An 18,718-nucleotide genomic window follows, 5' to 3' on the forward strand; every position below is an offset into this window, starting at 1 on the left:
TCTCGAGTATCTTTTCTCAATCCAAAAAGGAAAGATGCTTACCATTTTTAATGTATCGTCAGAAGAAATCAAATGGACACGCTGGATGTGACTGGCCGGTGCCAAACATTCTCACATTCTGTGCTATCAGTATGTCTCTTGTTTATATTTTGTTTTTTCCATATTTGGATGATTGAAATGAGGAAGAATATAATTAAGTATATTTATTTACTGAATATGAGCCATCTCTGGCATATAAATAAAACATGGATGCAACATAACAAAATTTCTACGTAACAAAGATTTGATTCTGATTACTTTAAAACAATTATTAAACATAACGTACACTTACATTTAAATCAAACAGTTTAAAGATATACTATAACCACTTTCCACTGAAAATTTAACACATTTAAATGTATAAAATCTTCATCAATTTTATGAAACCTGGCTAGAAACGAAATCTAACCATTCACATAAAAAATTATGATGTAACTGGTTGTCCATTAAGTAAGTGTATTATTTCATACCAAGCACGCAATGTTGTTTATACATACAAACATGTTCATTTCATGTTTTACATAGATTTCATGCATTAAAGAGTATTGTGTTTTTTTTTTCAAAATGAAATTTAGCCCTAACATTATGGTGCAAAATTCGGGCAAACTGTTTTACAATTTTGCTGAACTATTCCTGTTATAAAATTTCTGCATTTTATGGGAATTTTTTTAATTCATTTTGTTTCGTATTTTGTATTATTTTAGGGTTCATGTATCTCTTTGTAACCATATTAATTTTATTGTTATTAAACCGATTATGCGGCAGATTATAGCATGTCTTGCCTAGATCTGACATTCAGTGAAAAGAAATATTACACCTTTGATTGATATTTTTTTCAAACGATTTTTTACTCAAAATAACTTGAATGAAAAATTATGTTTTTTTTTTTTTTAAAATTGCACCAGAATCGTAAAGTCATCACGTATGAAGTTTGATTTCATGTCACGGCATTATTTATTTTTCGATGTATTTACGTCTGCATAAGCCCATGGGATATGTTCTGTAACATATGTTCTAAACGAATGAAAAATATTGCAAGACTAACTGCAATATAATCGTAATTAATTTAATGTTATGCTGGCTCGAATATAGTAGCAAATAAAATCTGTAAGAAGAGCCTTTGGAAGCACAGAATGCAACGGACTCAATTTGAATCTATGTACTGGGAAGTGCAACACCTCTTACGTCCCTAGCACCGGCTTAAGCAAAACTCTAATCATATTAGTAAAGCGAAACCCAGGTAAATTACACAGGTATTGAAATGGACTCCATGACCCCAAAGGACCAGAAAATAATATGAAATAAGGCAAAGCCTCAAAGCGGGCTCAAAGAAATCAGATTCAGCTAAAATATGTGCATCATTTATATGTAACAAAGAAAATATTCACTACTCAAAAGAACTCGCGAGAACCTATTCACTTGAAAATAGAAGAGTCTACACTTAGTGTCATCATACATGTAACAGCGAATATCATACGTTGCAAAATTTATGGGAAGCCGGTGTCACGGTGACGTCATTACCTATTTGCAGCCTTCCCGTGAATTTATGCTAATTTATGACATTTTTTCCATTTTCTCGCCGGTGCTTGATCTTTTAAATGAAAATAATATTTTTTTTCAAACAACTGGAAATCTTTCTTGCATTATTTCTGAGTGATGAATAATTTTCAGCAATCGAATGAAGTTATGTATTCACTGCGGAGAGAAGTGAGCACCTGTCCGCTAGGGTGCGCTTTTTAACAACTTCCGATGAAACTTTTCAAATCCATCACCAAATGTGAAAGTATACTTATGTTACCGTTAAGCTCGATTCTCGAGCAGGCCCTTCGGGCCTCCTCTTCGAGCTCGCTATAACAAAATGTAGAACACCGTACCGTTCTATGCCGTCAATATTTGAAACGACATCAACACGGCAAATTGTTTTAGCAAAAGATCAGGCAAAACAATTACTATTTTTTCATTCAAGTATCAGTTAAGAAATAAAAAATGCTTTAAATTGATAGGAATGTGCATATAATATTATGTTTCTTAACGGTACGTACCATTATCGCCCAATATTTACCAAATATTTATACTACTAGTATATGGAGAAAAACATCGTATTAAATGTAAAATATTCGATTGCACTTCCAAACTGTAGGCCATTTTCAAACCGCATAGTAAGTAGTGCATATTACAAGCTAAGTCGAAGATATTTAGATGCTTAAAACCATTTGTTGTTGGTAGAATATCTGCATGATACATGACACATCAATATTAGATTTGCTTTATGGAAATTATTAGTTCTTAACTAAGCATGAAATAATTATACAAAATTCATACACATGTACATAATATTATGCAAGAAACTTCTTTATATATCATTTAATATCCATTTTGTTGGCTTAAATTAGCATATTATAATCTAAACGCTCACGTAATGCATGCACTACTTGATTTTCAAATACACAAACAAAAGACTCAAGTATTTTGCCATTGTAGTAACAGTTCATAGATAATCATATAACACAAGGACGTAATCCGATTTCTGGGTATATCTAAGTTAGTTCATTCCATGACTTACCAATCAAGAGTCCTTGAGTTCGATCCTTGTGCGAGGCAATATTTTGCAACGAATAGATACTGTTATATACGACAATACAATTAACTAAATTTGTCGTATGCCTTGGATTCCGCTGGTGCAGTTAGCAATTATTTGTAGAGAACAAGTTTTAGGTTACATGAAAACAAAGTATTGGGAAGACCGGTGCAGACGGGATTTGGCAGAATTTGTCCCTGTTATATTCCAAGGACTATGTGTTAAAAGGCTTTTCGCTGCTGATAGTTCTGATTAAGCATAGAATGAAATAACTGCGTTTAAGGTTAAATGCCACAGTTGTCTATATGTTCATAGGGCAACATTTTTCTACGGGCAGATTTTGTTTAAACTTAGTACTGACTGAGAATCAAGTTTAAAATGGAAATATGTATCAAAAATCGTAGGTACCCAGGCTTGATCTTGAATTATCTGCCCTTAAAAGTAGATTTTTTTTTCAGTATTTTCCGACTTTCAGGGGCAGATAATTCATGACCAAGGCTGAGTTTTTATGGTTTGTTCTATTTCATATTTTTGTTTTTGATTTGATTCTCTGTCAGTAAAAAAAGTTTAAAGAAGAAATTCATTCTGTAAGAAAATATTTGCCCCATGTCAATATAGATACTGTTGCAAATGTCCTTAACTATGGACATGACAAAATGGTACCGCAAAGTCCTGGGCTTTCCCACGGACCGAATGTCTTTTGTATACTGACTGCAAATGAAGTCTGAAATGCACAGTTCTCTTGGCTTGATCTTGAATTTTATGCCCTTGAAAATTGCAGTTTTTAATATTTTCTGTTTTTTAAAGGTAGATAATTCAAGATCAAGACTGGGTACCTATGATTTTTAATATATGTTTCCGTTTTAAACTTGATTCTGTGTCAGTACACAAAGTTTAAAGACATTTTCGGCCCTATATACATATAGGCAACTGTTGCATTTATCTTTAAGTTTGTCTGTCAACAAATACATTTTAATTGTACAGATTACTCTTATATTAAACCTTTCAGATAAAACATTTTATCTCCTGAAAAGAAACAACAGACAAAATGTTTGAGATAAAAGCAGTAACAAATACTAATAACTAATTATTCAGATCGAAAATTCTTGAATTTGCACTTACGTATATTTATTGCTATATTAAAAGAACACTTATCAGTAATAATTGTACTATCAAATTACATTAAGTAACAAATTAAACGCCAAAATATTAGTATAACACCATGAAACATCAGCAAACATAAATGTAATTATCTAGGGAACTAGGAAAACCTCCCGGGTAAACCACTCAATATAAACACATGTATCTATTAATGGTTAACCAGTCCGCTAACATGATAATATCTATATTTATATCAACGTAGAATTATTATATCATATTTGCTTTATCCATATTAAAACCATTTATATAAACCATTTGTTTGGATCTGCTGAACCAGAAGGTTATCCTAAATTGTTAATAATACAGAACTAACTGGAACTCTGTGAGACCTCATACGAATCAACAATTAATATCGATAAAAATTTACATAACCCCAAACCGAATGCAGTTTGATGTAATCATTGACCAGTCTACTGCACTGTCACTGATAACTCATCCCCGTTGTTCGACTAGCACCTAGATTATGACATATATTTTTTAATCCTGATTTTTAAAATTGTGAATGTTGCCAGTCTATATCCTATGGCCAATATCATATTGCAACCAGTTCTCTACGAAAATTTCTAAAATAGACTTGTTATTGTAACTATTATATAAGATAAGAGAAAAATCACAAAAGTTGAAATTTTGTGACAAATTCTTTATTATCAGTCTAGTGGCTAGTCTACCCCGCTGATTTTGAATGAAATTGTTTTATGCAGCTCAGAAACCTAGATTTTGTTAGGAATAAAGAAGCAATAACTGATTTCAGAAAAGGTAAAACCGCCTCCAGAAACTAACATTTTACCAATATAAAACAGTAAGAAAAACAACTTTCTGTGTGTACACCACTCTCAACTGCATTTGATTTGATTTGATTTGGGTTTTACGGCGCACCAACACAGTATAGGTTATATGGCGCCAAACAGGACAACAGATTTTGGTTTCACATCTCATTTACATCGAAATAAAAACATGAGGTATGGAATCAAAGTTTGTATACCTGCTGGAAACACAGTTACAGCAAAACCAAGTGTTAAGACCCTATCTATTAGTCGCCTCTGACGATCATGCAAGGGTAAGACAGTGGTTCCAATTCTTTTCATATATTGATCGTCCCAGAACCACATGGGGCCTCTCAACTGCATTGCTAAGATGAAACAATTATAACGATAACGGATAATGGTTATATCAACAATGAAATTTAAAAATATATTCTGCGAAATCATTAATTTTCATACGGGAGTAATTGTACAGGATTTTGTGGTAGGCCCTGCCATGGCATAAAATTCCAAAGGACAACTTAATTATAAATTCACGTATTCATATTACAAAGAAATAATTCTCACAGTAAAAAGATAATCTAGAAAACAGTTTTTCAACGAAAACAGTTTGACATACTTTTATACTATTTTTCCTATTTCATAAAATTGGGTTCTCCCATTTATATGTTGTTTAATCTCATTTTTAAATGTTTCACAGTATCAACGCCTCTTATAAGGTCAGCTGCTTTCTCGGCTATCATGATGGTTGGAGCGTTTGTGTTACCGGAAGTAATACTTGGAATAACAGAGGCGTCTGCAACTCGTAATCCTTGTATTCCTTTTACCCTTCAAAAGTAAAGATTTGGGATATATTAGGTCAAATTCATTTCGGACTATTAAGTACTGAAATACATTTGCATTAGAGTAGATAGAACCGGTATATATATTCGCCTAATAGAGTATCCATTCATTCAGAAATGTGTTCAGTCTTCTAATAAATTATCATGTTGTTATTTTGTAATCAACTTTAAACAAAACGGCAATCAAAGAAGTTCTTAAAGGTTTTTTTTATGTTTAGCGACAAATGTGTTTATTAAAACTGTTTCAACTTACTTCAAAATATATTATCCAAAAATCACATTCAAAAGTTTAATCAATACAACTGCTAGTATATATATAAACATGAAATTAATATATTTATACGCATAAATAGTATTGTGCTTTGGGAACGAAAAAAAAACACACCTTATACATGAAGATGTTTGCACACGTGGCTTATAAATTTTGTCAAGTTACATTCTTTTGATAAGGAGTTTCTACATTTTAAGTCAGTTCCAAAAAATAAACTATTTCTGTGAATGATGCTTATTGTATATTTCCAAGTTGTTAAGTAACGTTTTAGTCTAGAATCGTACCCAAATCAAGAGTAAATGTGAACCCTAAGTAATCTACCTGAGTCGTGGATCAACAACTGTATCAGGATGATCAGGTTTTCCCATTTTACAAGTTGAAGTTGGATGATACGTTGTAGTTGCTAAAAGCCTTATAGCACATTCAAGGTAATTGTCAGAAAGATATTCAAACTGACTACACTGTGGAAAAGCACGGCTCCGATCTTCTGCCTCCACCCCTATGTCTTTCATGGCTTTTGTGTTTAGTAAGCGAAGCGTTTCTCTCATTCCTTGGAAGAGTAGCATAGCACTTTATATATCATAAAAGCTTAAAACACTATTTATTAGCCGCTTTGTGTTTACTTAATATTTGAAAACTAAATGTATTTGAAACAGTAAAAATGAGTCCTGTTCAAAGGACTATATAAAAATATAGCAGTGTGTGAATGTATGCGAATCATAAAACTTACACAAAAATACGTAGACAACGTAAACCATATTGATAGTTAAGAGAAAACAAATCTAGGAATACGACAGGGTTCCTCCTTGGAACATGCAACAGAGCAGTTCAAACCTTTATCCATTTGACAGGTACAACTGGCAATTTTATTCTTTATCAGGGCATCATATCAATACAATAGAGGACAATACATGCTGTAATTGGTATTGTTAGAGTGTTAAAAACTCATTTGATTTGAGCGGTTGACCTAGTGTTTTACCCTACATTTTCGAGTTTCAAGCTTATCCTTGGAATCATCTAGATAAACATTCTGACCAGGTTTTATGAAGATAGGCTTATATGACCTCAGTAGTGTTAACAAGCTTTTCCTTTTATTTGTTTGGGTGATCTAGTTTTTAACCCCATAAGACCAAGTTTTGAACTTGGCATAGGAATCATCAAGATAAACATAACGATTCATGAAGATAGGGCTATATGTGGCCTCAATCTTTTCCTTTGATTTGACCTGGTGAACTACGTTTTGCCCCACATGACCCAGTTTCAAACTTCAAGCATAAATGAAACCTCTATAAGACTGAAAGGGTCAAAATAAAACATTTTACCTTTTTCAGGGGCAGTAACTCTAGAACCATGAAGGAATATAGCTGGTTTTTGAAAGGAACCGAGATCTTATTGTGACTTAATTTTTTATAAGCGAATATAAAGTGTCACTTCTATCGTGTTCACAATGTGAAAAAGAACAAAGTTTGGCTCTTTCAAGGGTCAATAAAGGGACGTAACTCTGGAGCCTATGAATGGATCTGACGGTATTATCATGTAATCTAAGATCTGTTGATGTTGAAGATATTATGTAAGTTAATATCAATCAAACCAAAGGTGAAGTCATTATATGGCTGAAAAAGCAAATTTTGGCACTTTAATGGCCATAACTCTGGGACTCATGATGGGATCTGGTCGATTTCTAAAGGATCTGTGGTATTATGCCATTACAAAATTTGCGCAAGTTTCATTTAGATCGATTGCCAAACTTGGTATCTATCGTGTTCACAAGCAAAATAGAAAGTTTTCGAAAGGAACCGAGATATTATGCCTATACAAGTTGTGTGCAAGTTTGATTAAAATCAATTGCAAAATGTGGTTTCTATCGTGTTTTACAAGAAATTGTGACCGGACGACAAAGGACGATCACAAAAGCTCACCTTGTGACTCTACTTGACAGGTGAGCTAAAAATGAACAGTAGGCTCAAAGCAGTGTATTTCATATAATGATACAATGTATGGTAGTTTGCACTGGGCCCTTTGAAATAAGAAAACGAAATGTGATTTTCCCTACGAAATTTAATATCAAGTTTACCGATCAGGAAGTAGGGAAAAAGCAGTAGACTGTATTCCGAACGGAAAGTTTCCCCTGCCTTTTTAGGTATGGCTTTTGGAATGTAGGTAAACAGACATGACCTTTTGATAATTAATGTATGTAACAGTCTCGGCCTTAAATCTAAAAATTATCCAAATGAACTGGTTTACACATTTTACTAAAACCGATCGTTTTTAGTAAGAACGTTACGCGTTTTACCTTTTATAAGCATTTTCAGGTCATCTGGGTGATGTAAGTAATTTGCTATAATTTCGGGGTATCCATATGGATTAGTTTTGTTGAGTCTCACTATTCCTCGACTCTTTGGATGTAGATCATTGACAATAACAGTAAAGCCAAGCTTTCCTCCCTTTTCAATTTTTAAACGATCAATATAATCCCATATCTGAAAGAAGTGTCGATTTTCTAACTAGTTGCATGTTTTATATTCGATTTTCATGCAATTACTCTCATACAGTCAACTTTACTGTCTTAACATCGAATTCTTCATTACAATTAGATTTCGTGCGTATTTTATTTCGCGAAAAAGTTGAAATGTTATTTGCAAATCGTGAACTAAAGCGAGAAACACGTGTATATAAGCTTACACAGTTAAAAGATATTGTAAAAGGAAATCAAAATGACTCGAATCGTTGAAACAAATTTTAACAGGAATTATAATTCATATATTTATGTGTGTATACCTCGTCTTTATAGTTAAATACATTTTTAACGTCATCACCTCTATTCTCTACTAATGCTGAAATAAACTGTAGCTGGATATCTGGTCGACCTGGTCTCTTTCTTTTCATTTCTTCATCAAGTTGAAAAAATGCGAGATCAGTAAGAGCTCCGGTGTTTCTAAGCCAGCCTTATTTATTCAAACAAAACAGAAACAAATTATAGACAAGTATGTTCCAAATATTCTTAAAGACTAAATTCATAATGCTGATGAGTTTATTTTCCTTTCGAAACCCTAACATGTATTATCTAAAGATGTTCTTACGTACAACTGAAAATGAACCGAAACTCTAACTTTATATCATGCGGACTAAATTACAAAGAACTCGGTAAAACGAACAGCTTCTGGCGTTTTCATACCAAAATATTTAATCATTTCAAGAATGATATTTGCACTATACTCGTACATGCTTATGAATATAAAGAAAACAATACGATGGTAAAAATTTGCGTAACCTCTTGTAGAGAGCCCTCTTTACCTGTTTACACAAGGGAAACAATTTCTTTATTGAATGAAAAAAATGAGTGATCACCATCTGTCAATTCTAATCCTGTCAATTATGGAAAGCCAGTTTTAAATTGCTTGAAAAAAGGTGTAGGTAAACCCGTAACATTCATCAGCTGGTAAAAATGTGTTGCCTTGAATCACTGAAATATCTTTAAAATCTTGCAACGTAACGTTTTCTGTGCAATTTGAAGTATCTTATAGCTGCCTATCTGTATATTTGATTCTGAAATAAGCAATTTAGTAAGCTAAGTACTAGTGGGATTTTCATCACTAAATTCCATGCACAACTGAGAGTAGTTGTCTTTGAATGGATATAGAAAATAGATCGGTTATGCCTATATTGAAATTATTTATTTTTTATTCTGAATTTAATTGACAGGGCAAATTACAATTCATGGGTCAAAGAAAGTTTTTTTGAGGAGGTCCTACTGAGTCATTTCTTACAATGAACGCCTATGGAAAAATTAACAACAGCTAGAGTCTGGCCTAAACAGGGTTTCATTTTAATTGTGAATTAAGTGAAATAACAAATACAGGAAACAAATGTTTCTATTGAACACTCTTCTATTGGACTTTTTAGCAGAATGAAAGCTTCTAGTGTTGTTCAGTACTATAATTGTAGGAATCTAAACACGAAAGTGGATACTTTAGCAAATATCAGAACCAGAGGTGCTCAAACTTTGCATTATTAATATTTCAAACATTTGTTTTCATGTTCCAGGGTTTTGTGTCTTCTTTTCCCATTGAGCAGAACAGTAAGGAGGGACACAGTGAATGAATATATTGTTAATTTTTGTTCATCTTTCATTTAGGCCCCAGGAATTACTTGACCTGTTATGGTTGTGCAAGATTGTAGGAAAACCATGTACTGACAGTTCCAGCGTGCTTATTGATGAAGAAATGTAGAGGTATGACACTAAAAACACATACATATAGACAGCCATAACTTAAATCTTGCTCCTACAACCTTCAACATTACATTCATATCTATTACTTCCTCATTTCCTTGAAGCAACGAAAGTATCCGGAGCACCATTTTGTGTTTTCTTAACATGCTTTTTACGTGACCAAAGCTAATCTTTCATCTAGTCAGATGATTTTACTGATTCAGTAGATCTGAAGCTCAATCGGAAGCAGGGATATTATTAAAAGTTGAATTTTTGTCAAAGCAGTAGATGAAAAGACACAAATTTAATTATTTTACTTGTATTGTTGAAGTGGTCAGTCTTCAGTTACATTATATGGGCATTAAGAGGATCAGATAGCAGTCTATTGTGTGTTGTCTTGTTGACAGAGCAGAAGAAATATTTGTCATTGGAACACTTTTTTGGTCAGTTGATAAATATTTAATTTGATGTCCAGCATGATGTACAGATTTTATAACTTGTCAGTGTTGTTGTTAGTGAGTCTGTCCGAAAAATGCCAAAATTGAGCCAAGGAGTAATCAGAATTGAAATATTAGTACATATTAATGGTGAATTATCTCCTTTTAGTTGTTTATAATTCTTATCTACTAGTAGCAGCTTTTTACTGTTAGAGTAAAATATTACACAATATTACTTTCATGCAAACTTAATTGCAAAAGTGTGTTCTAAAATATGTATTTAGGCTTAAATGGTCAAAATTTTATGAAAATAACCTAAAATGGCCAGTGCCTATCTACTGTCTTTTAAATGCTTTTAAAAGTCACTTTCAGTTATCACCTAGGATGAGAAAATGTGTTGATAATTCAGAAAAACACAGTTTTGTGATGGATGGGGTATGAAAGCAGCACCTTGCTGAAGCATTTATACTTGAAAATATATGTACGTAGTATTTGTTGAAAGGAGACTATTTTCATTTAGTACAGGAGGAATGTATTACAGGTTGCCTCCACATTGACTTCGTGGTGATCATTTAAAGACACTGATTCTGGTATGCCAGGTATGTGGCCTATGGAAATGATAAGGTCTGCGTATTGGCGGTAAGGGCTAATATACAAGATTGGACCATTGATAGACTTGCTTCTGTTTGTCATAATAAGCTACTGTATAGCTACTGTGCAGTACATAAATTTTAGGCGGTATTTCTCACCAGTTCTCACCTTTATAATGAGTTTAGAAAGCCTGATTAAATTAGAGCTAATCAAACAAAGTGATAAAATACAACAGTGTTTCTTATTTATTTATTTTTTAATAAATCAAGCTTTTTTACTATTATATCTCATCATTGCAGGATTTTTATAGAAAAATAAAAGAAATGCATTCAGGAACCTAGCTTTTATAAATAATGAACTATGTGTATTTTGAACAATGATATCTCTTTATAGTTAGATTTTATTATAAAGAAAATTAGGCCACACAAGGGGAACTGTATATTCCCAAATCACAAATCTTATACTATAAGCATAATTATATGCAATTAATGAAGTTTTCTTATAAGTCAGTTCACATAACAAATTTCACATTTCATAGTGTGTCATTAGAAAGCTCTCAAGCCAAACATTCTGTTCATCAATTGTGCCCATATGTACAATGTAAGTCTGTTAGATCCAACAACGCTTCTTTAATTTCTAATAAAATCCAGCAATGACAAATATTTCTGTTTTTATTTTTTTTACTAAGATAAAAATATCATAATAATAGAATAAAAAAACTTGTCATTTCTTTTATTAAGTTTTAAATAATTATTTTTTTTATGAAAAAAGGCGAGAGTTTTCTAAAAAGGGTGAGAATTGCTTTGCATGCTGTAAGAATTATAATCTAATTGGTAAGCACATTACTCAACATGACTGAGCAATCAAAATTAGTATATTTTTAATTAAAATAAGTTTGTGTATATTCTCAAAAAAAAAGCATTTCAATCAATAAAATGCAAAACACAGGAAATATCCAATTTATCTATACATATCAATAAAATTCATGATCCTCTGACAATAATTAGGCTACATGTCAAATCTTCAGGGGTTTTATGGACCCTTATCAGACCAGAAAGGATCCTGTTTATTGGGGATTAAAGTGTCTGGTATTTGGGGGGGGGGGGGGGGGGGGCGTGGTCACTTATATAGGAGATTTTCCTTGCCTTTAAATAAGAAAAAGCAGTTTTATTTCATATTTTCAGTATAGCTGATATTAGACACTGTAACACACTATACACAAAATGCCTTAAATCATGAAAATATCTTTAAAATCTTACAATGTAATGCTTTCTGTGCAAATTAAGTACTAGTGGAAATTTCTTTACTAACACCATGCACAACTGAGAGTATTTGTCGTTGAATGGACATAGAAAAAAATGGAACAGTTATGCTCATATAAAATGGTAATTTTGTGTCTGAAGTGCTAATTGACGATGAAAATGACACCTCATGGGTCAACAAAATGTTTTGAGGAGGTCCTATTGAATCATTTCTTACAATGTACTCCTATGGAAAAATCAGTTGCCGAGTCTGATGTCATAACAATAGATAAGTTAGTAACCTATGCTGCCTGTTATGCAGGGAAACACAGTCAAATTTCTAACAGACCTGATATTTTTATTTAATTTTCTCATATTTCGAGATACTTTCCACATATTTTAACACATGCGTAGCGATAGCAGCGATTGTTTTCCAGCAATAGCTGTCTCATCTTATTTTACCTTGTAAAATTCTGTAAACTTTGCTTACAATCGTCTGTTTTGCCGACAAAGTCCAACACAAAATGTGTCACGCTTTGCTCAAGGCATTAACTGATTTGATCTTTTTATACTTATTTTTCTCTTCTTGCCTAGTGGTAAAAAGTATATGGTTCGGATGAGATACTAGGTACATAGTCATCTTATCGTACAATGACGTTTAAGCAGTTTACATGTACCATAACTTTACGAGTCTACTGACACCAGCTACCAATTACCATTTCATTGGCTCGGTCTAATATTTAACAGTTCATTAGCTCGGGCATACGACTTTCATTTCATAGCCTCGGACTTATATGTACCGTTTCGGTGGTTCTAACTACCTTTACAATTCCATTGACTCAAGTTTACAATTTCCATTCTATAGTGAAACGAGCTTACCTTTGCCATTCCATAAATAACTGAGAAGGCTGGACGGACCAAATACCTCTGTGAATGTAATAATGTCCGTTATGTTTGTATTACATGAAATACTAGCGTACAGATGATCTTGTAAATTCTTCCCCACTGGCAAGTCGGCCACTATCTTGATCTGTATCAATGAAAATATGTCTTTCTATCCGTGTACAAGGACAAAGGTCCACAATAGTAACTAATGAACTAAAACACATTCTCTTGAAATATTAAAACCCCTCAAATGCATACATATTGGATACATACATCGAAACATACAGACAATAACTCTACGGACCATAGTGAGTCACTGACAATGGACCATAGTGAATCATCAGTTTAAAACGATCTGTAGTTTTATAAACACGTTGTTCATTAATATATAAGCTACATTCAGAGTGTGCATATATTATAAGTAATTAATATATTACAGTTTGGACTGAAAAAGAGCAAATTATAGCCCTTTAAGGCCATAACTCTGGAACCTATGATCGGAAAGCGTTGAAAGAAAGGCCCTTTAGTAAAGGGCAAATAACTCTTTCAATACTGGTGACTTATGGCTTTCATTGCATATCTTTGTTTCTTAGATGATTGTCCTTCAATACCCAAATTTTGAAGATATTACGAATAATTATGAAACTAAAACAAATTCAAAACCAACTTCGAAGTATGATAGTAATTTCCCTAGCTCAAAATAACGATAAATATATCTGCTGAAGGAGTAAATTTGTTAAAATACCTATAACGCGAGTTGAATTTTTCAAAATGCTTATAGCTTTAGCAGTTATAAAGTCTAAAGTATAAAACATAGGTCATATTACATGTGAAATTGCAGCCTCCTAGCAGACATTTTGCTTGACCCTTTATTTTCAATTCAGAAAACTCGGGGAATATAACGCATTTACACATTCCATTCATCTGAAAGCTACAAATTTTAATCAACATCTAAAACCAAATTTTGTCTCGATATCTTGAAGAAATGAAAAAAAAAGCACATTTTTTGGGGAGACTTTGTTTCCTTTCAGCAACATATAATACTGGAGTTATGATATTTGGTGATAAATGCAAAAGTATACAGTAACTATCTTTTAACAGTATAGTGCAGGTCCGTAAGAGAGAGAATGGAATATTTTTGATATTTATAAAACTTATTACTGACCCCAACGTCATCTAAATGAGCCTTTGGACCTATTCCTGATAACATCAAAATCTGCGGGGACATCACTGAACCAGCTGTTAGTATGACCTCTTTCCGTGCTTTCACTGCCAGTGTCCGGTTATCTTTTATCACAGACACACCTGTTGCTCTTTTGTTTTCAATCAGAACCTGAATTAACATAAAAGCTCACAAAATATTTCGAGGATTTACTGTTTTATTAAATGATCTATATCACTATCTTGAAAAAAAAATAATTGTCGAAAATATTTTGATATAACACTGTATTAATGATTTTGATGATAAATCATGTAAAGATGTGTTCTCCGGGCACATGATATTACTGTTTATCTCGCCTCCTACAAGATTCTTGCATTTTTATTGGTCAACAGACGTCACGTGGAGACAGGATATATTCCATATCCTTCTAGTACATTACAGATATGAATTTTGATTAAAAACAAAATGGCTGCCGCATCGCTAGGGTAACCCTAAGCCCAAGCTATAGATATCATTTCCGAGATTAAAAAAATTAGTGTTTTCTTGCCGCTCTTATTTTTCCTATCTAATTTAGGTTCGTGAAGTTAGTGGAGATTATATAGAAGAACAGTAACTCTGTATGGCACGGTCGCGATTGACAGGTTGAAATGTTGTTTTAGTTAAACAGTTAAATCATCGAAAAGCAAAAGAATTAACACATTTGTAAGACAGCAGTTTGTTGTAGAATCATTTAATTTACCTGCAAGAAAAAGGAATTAACAGGAAACGGGACTAAAGCCGAAGTTTTAAGATATTTCTGACATCGTCACATGATCGTGTAATCTGATGATTTTCCGAAAGTAAAAGTTTTTCAAAGCTGTTCATAACCTGTATAAATGAGCTTCTGTGTTTTGTGATTCTGTTAAAATACAGTTCATTTTGCAATTTATGGCTGGTGTTAATCAACTAGAATCAAAGCATGAAAACCAGAGATTTCAGGATTCCAGTCTGCACTGTAACTGTAAGTAGCTTTATTAATATAAAAATTGTGTCAATCAGTACAGCGAGGATGTAAAAGGTAGTCGGCAAGATAAAATCGTTACACTGCTTGTTGGTGACAGGATACGGGATATACAAGCAGTGTAACTAATATTATTACAGTTATATGCCTTGTAGTTTTGGACGGACAGAATTATATGGTATGTTTGTCATGGTACGTGATAATACCGTATCATTTTATATACTTGGAGATTGTGGACTGACAGAGTTGTGTTCAGTGAATATTCTACTTTGGCAAGACATTTCCCATGTCACGTGATATTTCTGTATAACTATATACCTGGAGATTCAGTCGTGAACTGATATAGAGATTGTATTGATTCTACTTCGGGAGGCTGTTCGGTTCACATTACACTTGACTGTAGTGTATAATTATCTATTCGGATGTTCGGGATTGACGTTTTGTTATCTAGGTTCTACTTTGGCTAGACATTTTTAATGTCTCACAAAGACTAAATATTAAAGCCCTTACATAGCAGTTGTGTTGCACACAGTCTGCTATGATAAGGTTTTCCAATATCACGTGATAAATCGGTAAAATTATATACCTGGATGTTATGAACTGATACAGAGTTATATAGATTCTGCTTTGGCAATATTTAGCAGTTTGCCGCAAGATATTACTATTTAACTGGATGTTATAGATTCACAGAGATTCATCTTTATAAAGTATTTTCCCATGTCCCGTGATAATACTGTATACTATATTATATACGTGGTTGTTATGGATAGATATAGATTATGGGCTTCTAGTCTGGCAAGTCTTCTCTTGTGTATAATTACAAACATGATTCCAATGGACCGACACCGAGTTGTGAAGTGTCTACTCTAACAAATCGAAAATTCTGACTGGCTCCATACACTGCCATAGAGTAGTGTAGAATCTTTGACAGACGTTGATGTTGACCGGAAGTTATATTCCCAGGTGATGTAGCTTGTCAGACAGGCAGACCGGTAATACTGATATGGAGAAACATATTACTTTACTTTAAATGTATTATCAAATATATATGTATATTTATATTTATCTTTTGGACGTGAGAATGGATAGAAATATGTAGATTCTTCCTGTCCATTACTGGCCGTAGAAAACTTCTTGACGTGCTTGCACGGAGGCCATTTGCTGTAACAGTAGCTTGGACTGGACAAGTGCCTACAATATGCAAGGTGTTTAAATCGATTACGTCAACTTGGTATATACGATGTAATTAATATCACACAAACCATTAATAAATATTGGTATTTAAATAACGGACAGATTTAATTTGAAAGTCATTCGCAGTATCTTTTCTAACATCTGAGAACAAAATCTATGACGTCATATTGAAGCAAAATAATACATTTTTATTTTAATACTTTTATATTTTCATTTAATAATGTTTAGATATGATGAACTTTTGCACACTGGTGCATGCTTCCTCGTGCCACATGAGGTTTAAACCCACGACTTCCGGGTTGAGCGACCAACACCCTTACCACCAGATAACATCTTCACATAATGCAAAATAAAAGCAGAGAAGACTAAAATCAAATTTGGTCTGTTCCTTAGAAGTAGTGAAATGTGTAAAACCACTTACGTTCCCTAGTACGGGCTTAACCAGATGTATGATGTATATAATTCAATAGATTGCAATGTTCAAGAAATAAACAGGAACACCATGTGAAAGAACTTGCTGATTATATCATTTAATTATCATATTTAATCTGCTATTGTAAAATAATTTAACGGGCTTAAGTGGCTGGATATTCTAAAAAATCCTGGCATCATACTTTATAGCTGATACTAGTATCAAAATATCAATGTAAACCTTTCTATGCTATCACAATTTTAGCACTGATGGCTTTATTTACAGTTGCAATAATGTGTTGTCATAAATCTCGCAAATGCAACAATGAGAAGACGTATTCAAACGACATAAATCATAACAAAATCTCGAGGCACACATTCTGTAAAATAATCTATTTTCTAAGGTATGTAAGTTTGTTGTTTTAACAGAAATGAGAATTTCATTATGAACTTCTGAAGCTTAGAAAATTGGACATTTCATTAATTTGTTTAATTGTTCTTTCGTGAAATTACGCAACAATTATGTCCGTGAAATCAGCCACATACAGGGAAAAAAAAGCTTTTATGGTAGGTTGTTTGCAAAAACCTGCACAGGAACCTAGATATGTTGCGATAAGCATTCATAAATTAATAAAGATAAAACATGATAAGGCATTATGATAAACGTGACTTTGAGTAGAAATAATGAATTTGTTCCCACTCACCTATCATTTCTGCACCATTACAATCAATAGGTTGATACCCTATCTCTTGCCCTGCTTTTGATATCTTATCTGACAAAGATGTCTTTTTATTAGCAGAAACTGGTAAGGGTCCTCCGGAGTTATGATATCCTATAGAGTACAATGAAAAATTACATAAAATTAAGAGACGTATCCTTGTCCAAATGGTTATTGTGGCTAAATTCAAGTCGTTTGCCTGTTTTCTAAGTGGGTTCGACTAGAATTATTCATTTGTGAAGTTGCAAGTTAGATTTTACGGCGAATTGGCACAGAAAGGCCATTATAATAGTTATAGCTAAAATTGAAATGCATCTTTAAAAACATGTATGTAAGTGTAAAAACATGCATGCATGTAAAGGGTAAACGGTGGCAAACAATAATATTGAAAAATACGTGAATAAAAAATGTATGATGTTCAGATTTTGTGATAAATCTCTATCTGCTTTAAGAAAGGATTAAATATAGTCGACTGAAACTTTTTCAAACAACTCTTTCAAAGACTGAACGTCAGAGTATGTACTGCGCTGTGGAGCCAAGTTCACACATTCGATTAAAATATGTTTTATAGTAAGCGGTGTTTGACATCGTACACATTCAGGTTGATCTTCTTTGAGCCTAATGGGTATGGCCTATCCGACAACGAGAAAGAACAGCTTTCTCCCTGCGAACAGAACTGTTCCGTTGCTGCTATTTACCTAAAGCAGGTTAAATATCATGGAGTTTATTGAACGAAGTATTGTTCCATGACAATTGCCAATTAGATAATATATATTTGTTGATATTTGGCCTAAAATTAGTATGTGGTGATTTCAAATTAGATTATGGTCATGTGTGAAAAAAAGTGATTCCTTTGGTACTATCGGGAGGTTGTTCTGTTCTACTTACACGTACTATTACTGTCTAATTATTTACCTGGATGTTTTAGACCGACGCTTTGTTATGTAGGTTCTACTGCTGGATATTTCAAATGTTGTATGATTTAATTTTTTTTTGAGACAAGTACATTTTCATAGGTAATAAAACAAAACGAATTTATCAAAACTTCATGATCTAGGTACCTCTTACCCCCCCCCCCCCCCCCCCAAAGTACCCAATGCCTTTTATATAACACAAAATAATGGTTTTAATGATTTTTAGAGAATAGTGCTTGTTATTTATATCGCTTCAAACCTTTCAGAATGTACATTATCACATGAACATCATCCATGACATA

General features: G+C 33.0%; 1 protein-coding gene across 1 annotated transcript in view; it reads right to left on the reverse strand.

Annotated features, from left to right (window-relative positions):
* Positions 1-188: 188 nt before the first annotated feature.
* Positions 189-18,718, reverse strand: part of LOC123547089 (oxygen-dependent choline dehydrogenase-like) — a 53,341-nt gene continuing 34,811 nt past the window's right edge. The window contains exons 5-12 of the mRNA XM_045333892.2: positions 17,488-17,616; positions 16,245-16,369; positions 14,182-14,349; positions 13,011-13,161; positions 8,431-8,597; positions 7,946-8,132; positions 5,974-6,202; positions 189-5,367 (exon numbers count right to left, since the gene is read on the reverse strand). Of these exons, the coding sequence (XP_045189827.2) occupies positions 5,202-5,367; positions 5,974-6,202; positions 7,946-8,132; positions 8,431-8,597; positions 13,011-13,161; positions 14,182-14,349; positions 16,245-16,369; positions 17,488-17,616 (1,322 nt within the window). The 3' untranslated portion in view covers positions 189-5,201. The remainder of the gene's footprint in view (positions 5,368-5,973; positions 6,203-7,945; positions 8,133-8,430; positions 8,598-13,010; positions 13,162-14,181; positions 14,350-16,244; positions 16,370-17,487; positions 17,617-18,718) is intronic.

Source organism: Mercenaria mercenaria, chromosome 9 (assembly GCF_021730395.1).
Source record: "Mercenaria mercenaria strain notata chromosome 9, MADL_Memer_1, whole genome shotgun sequence".
Lineage (NCBI taxonomy): Eukaryota > Metazoa > Mollusca > Bivalvia > Venerida > Veneridae > Mercenaria > Mercenaria mercenaria.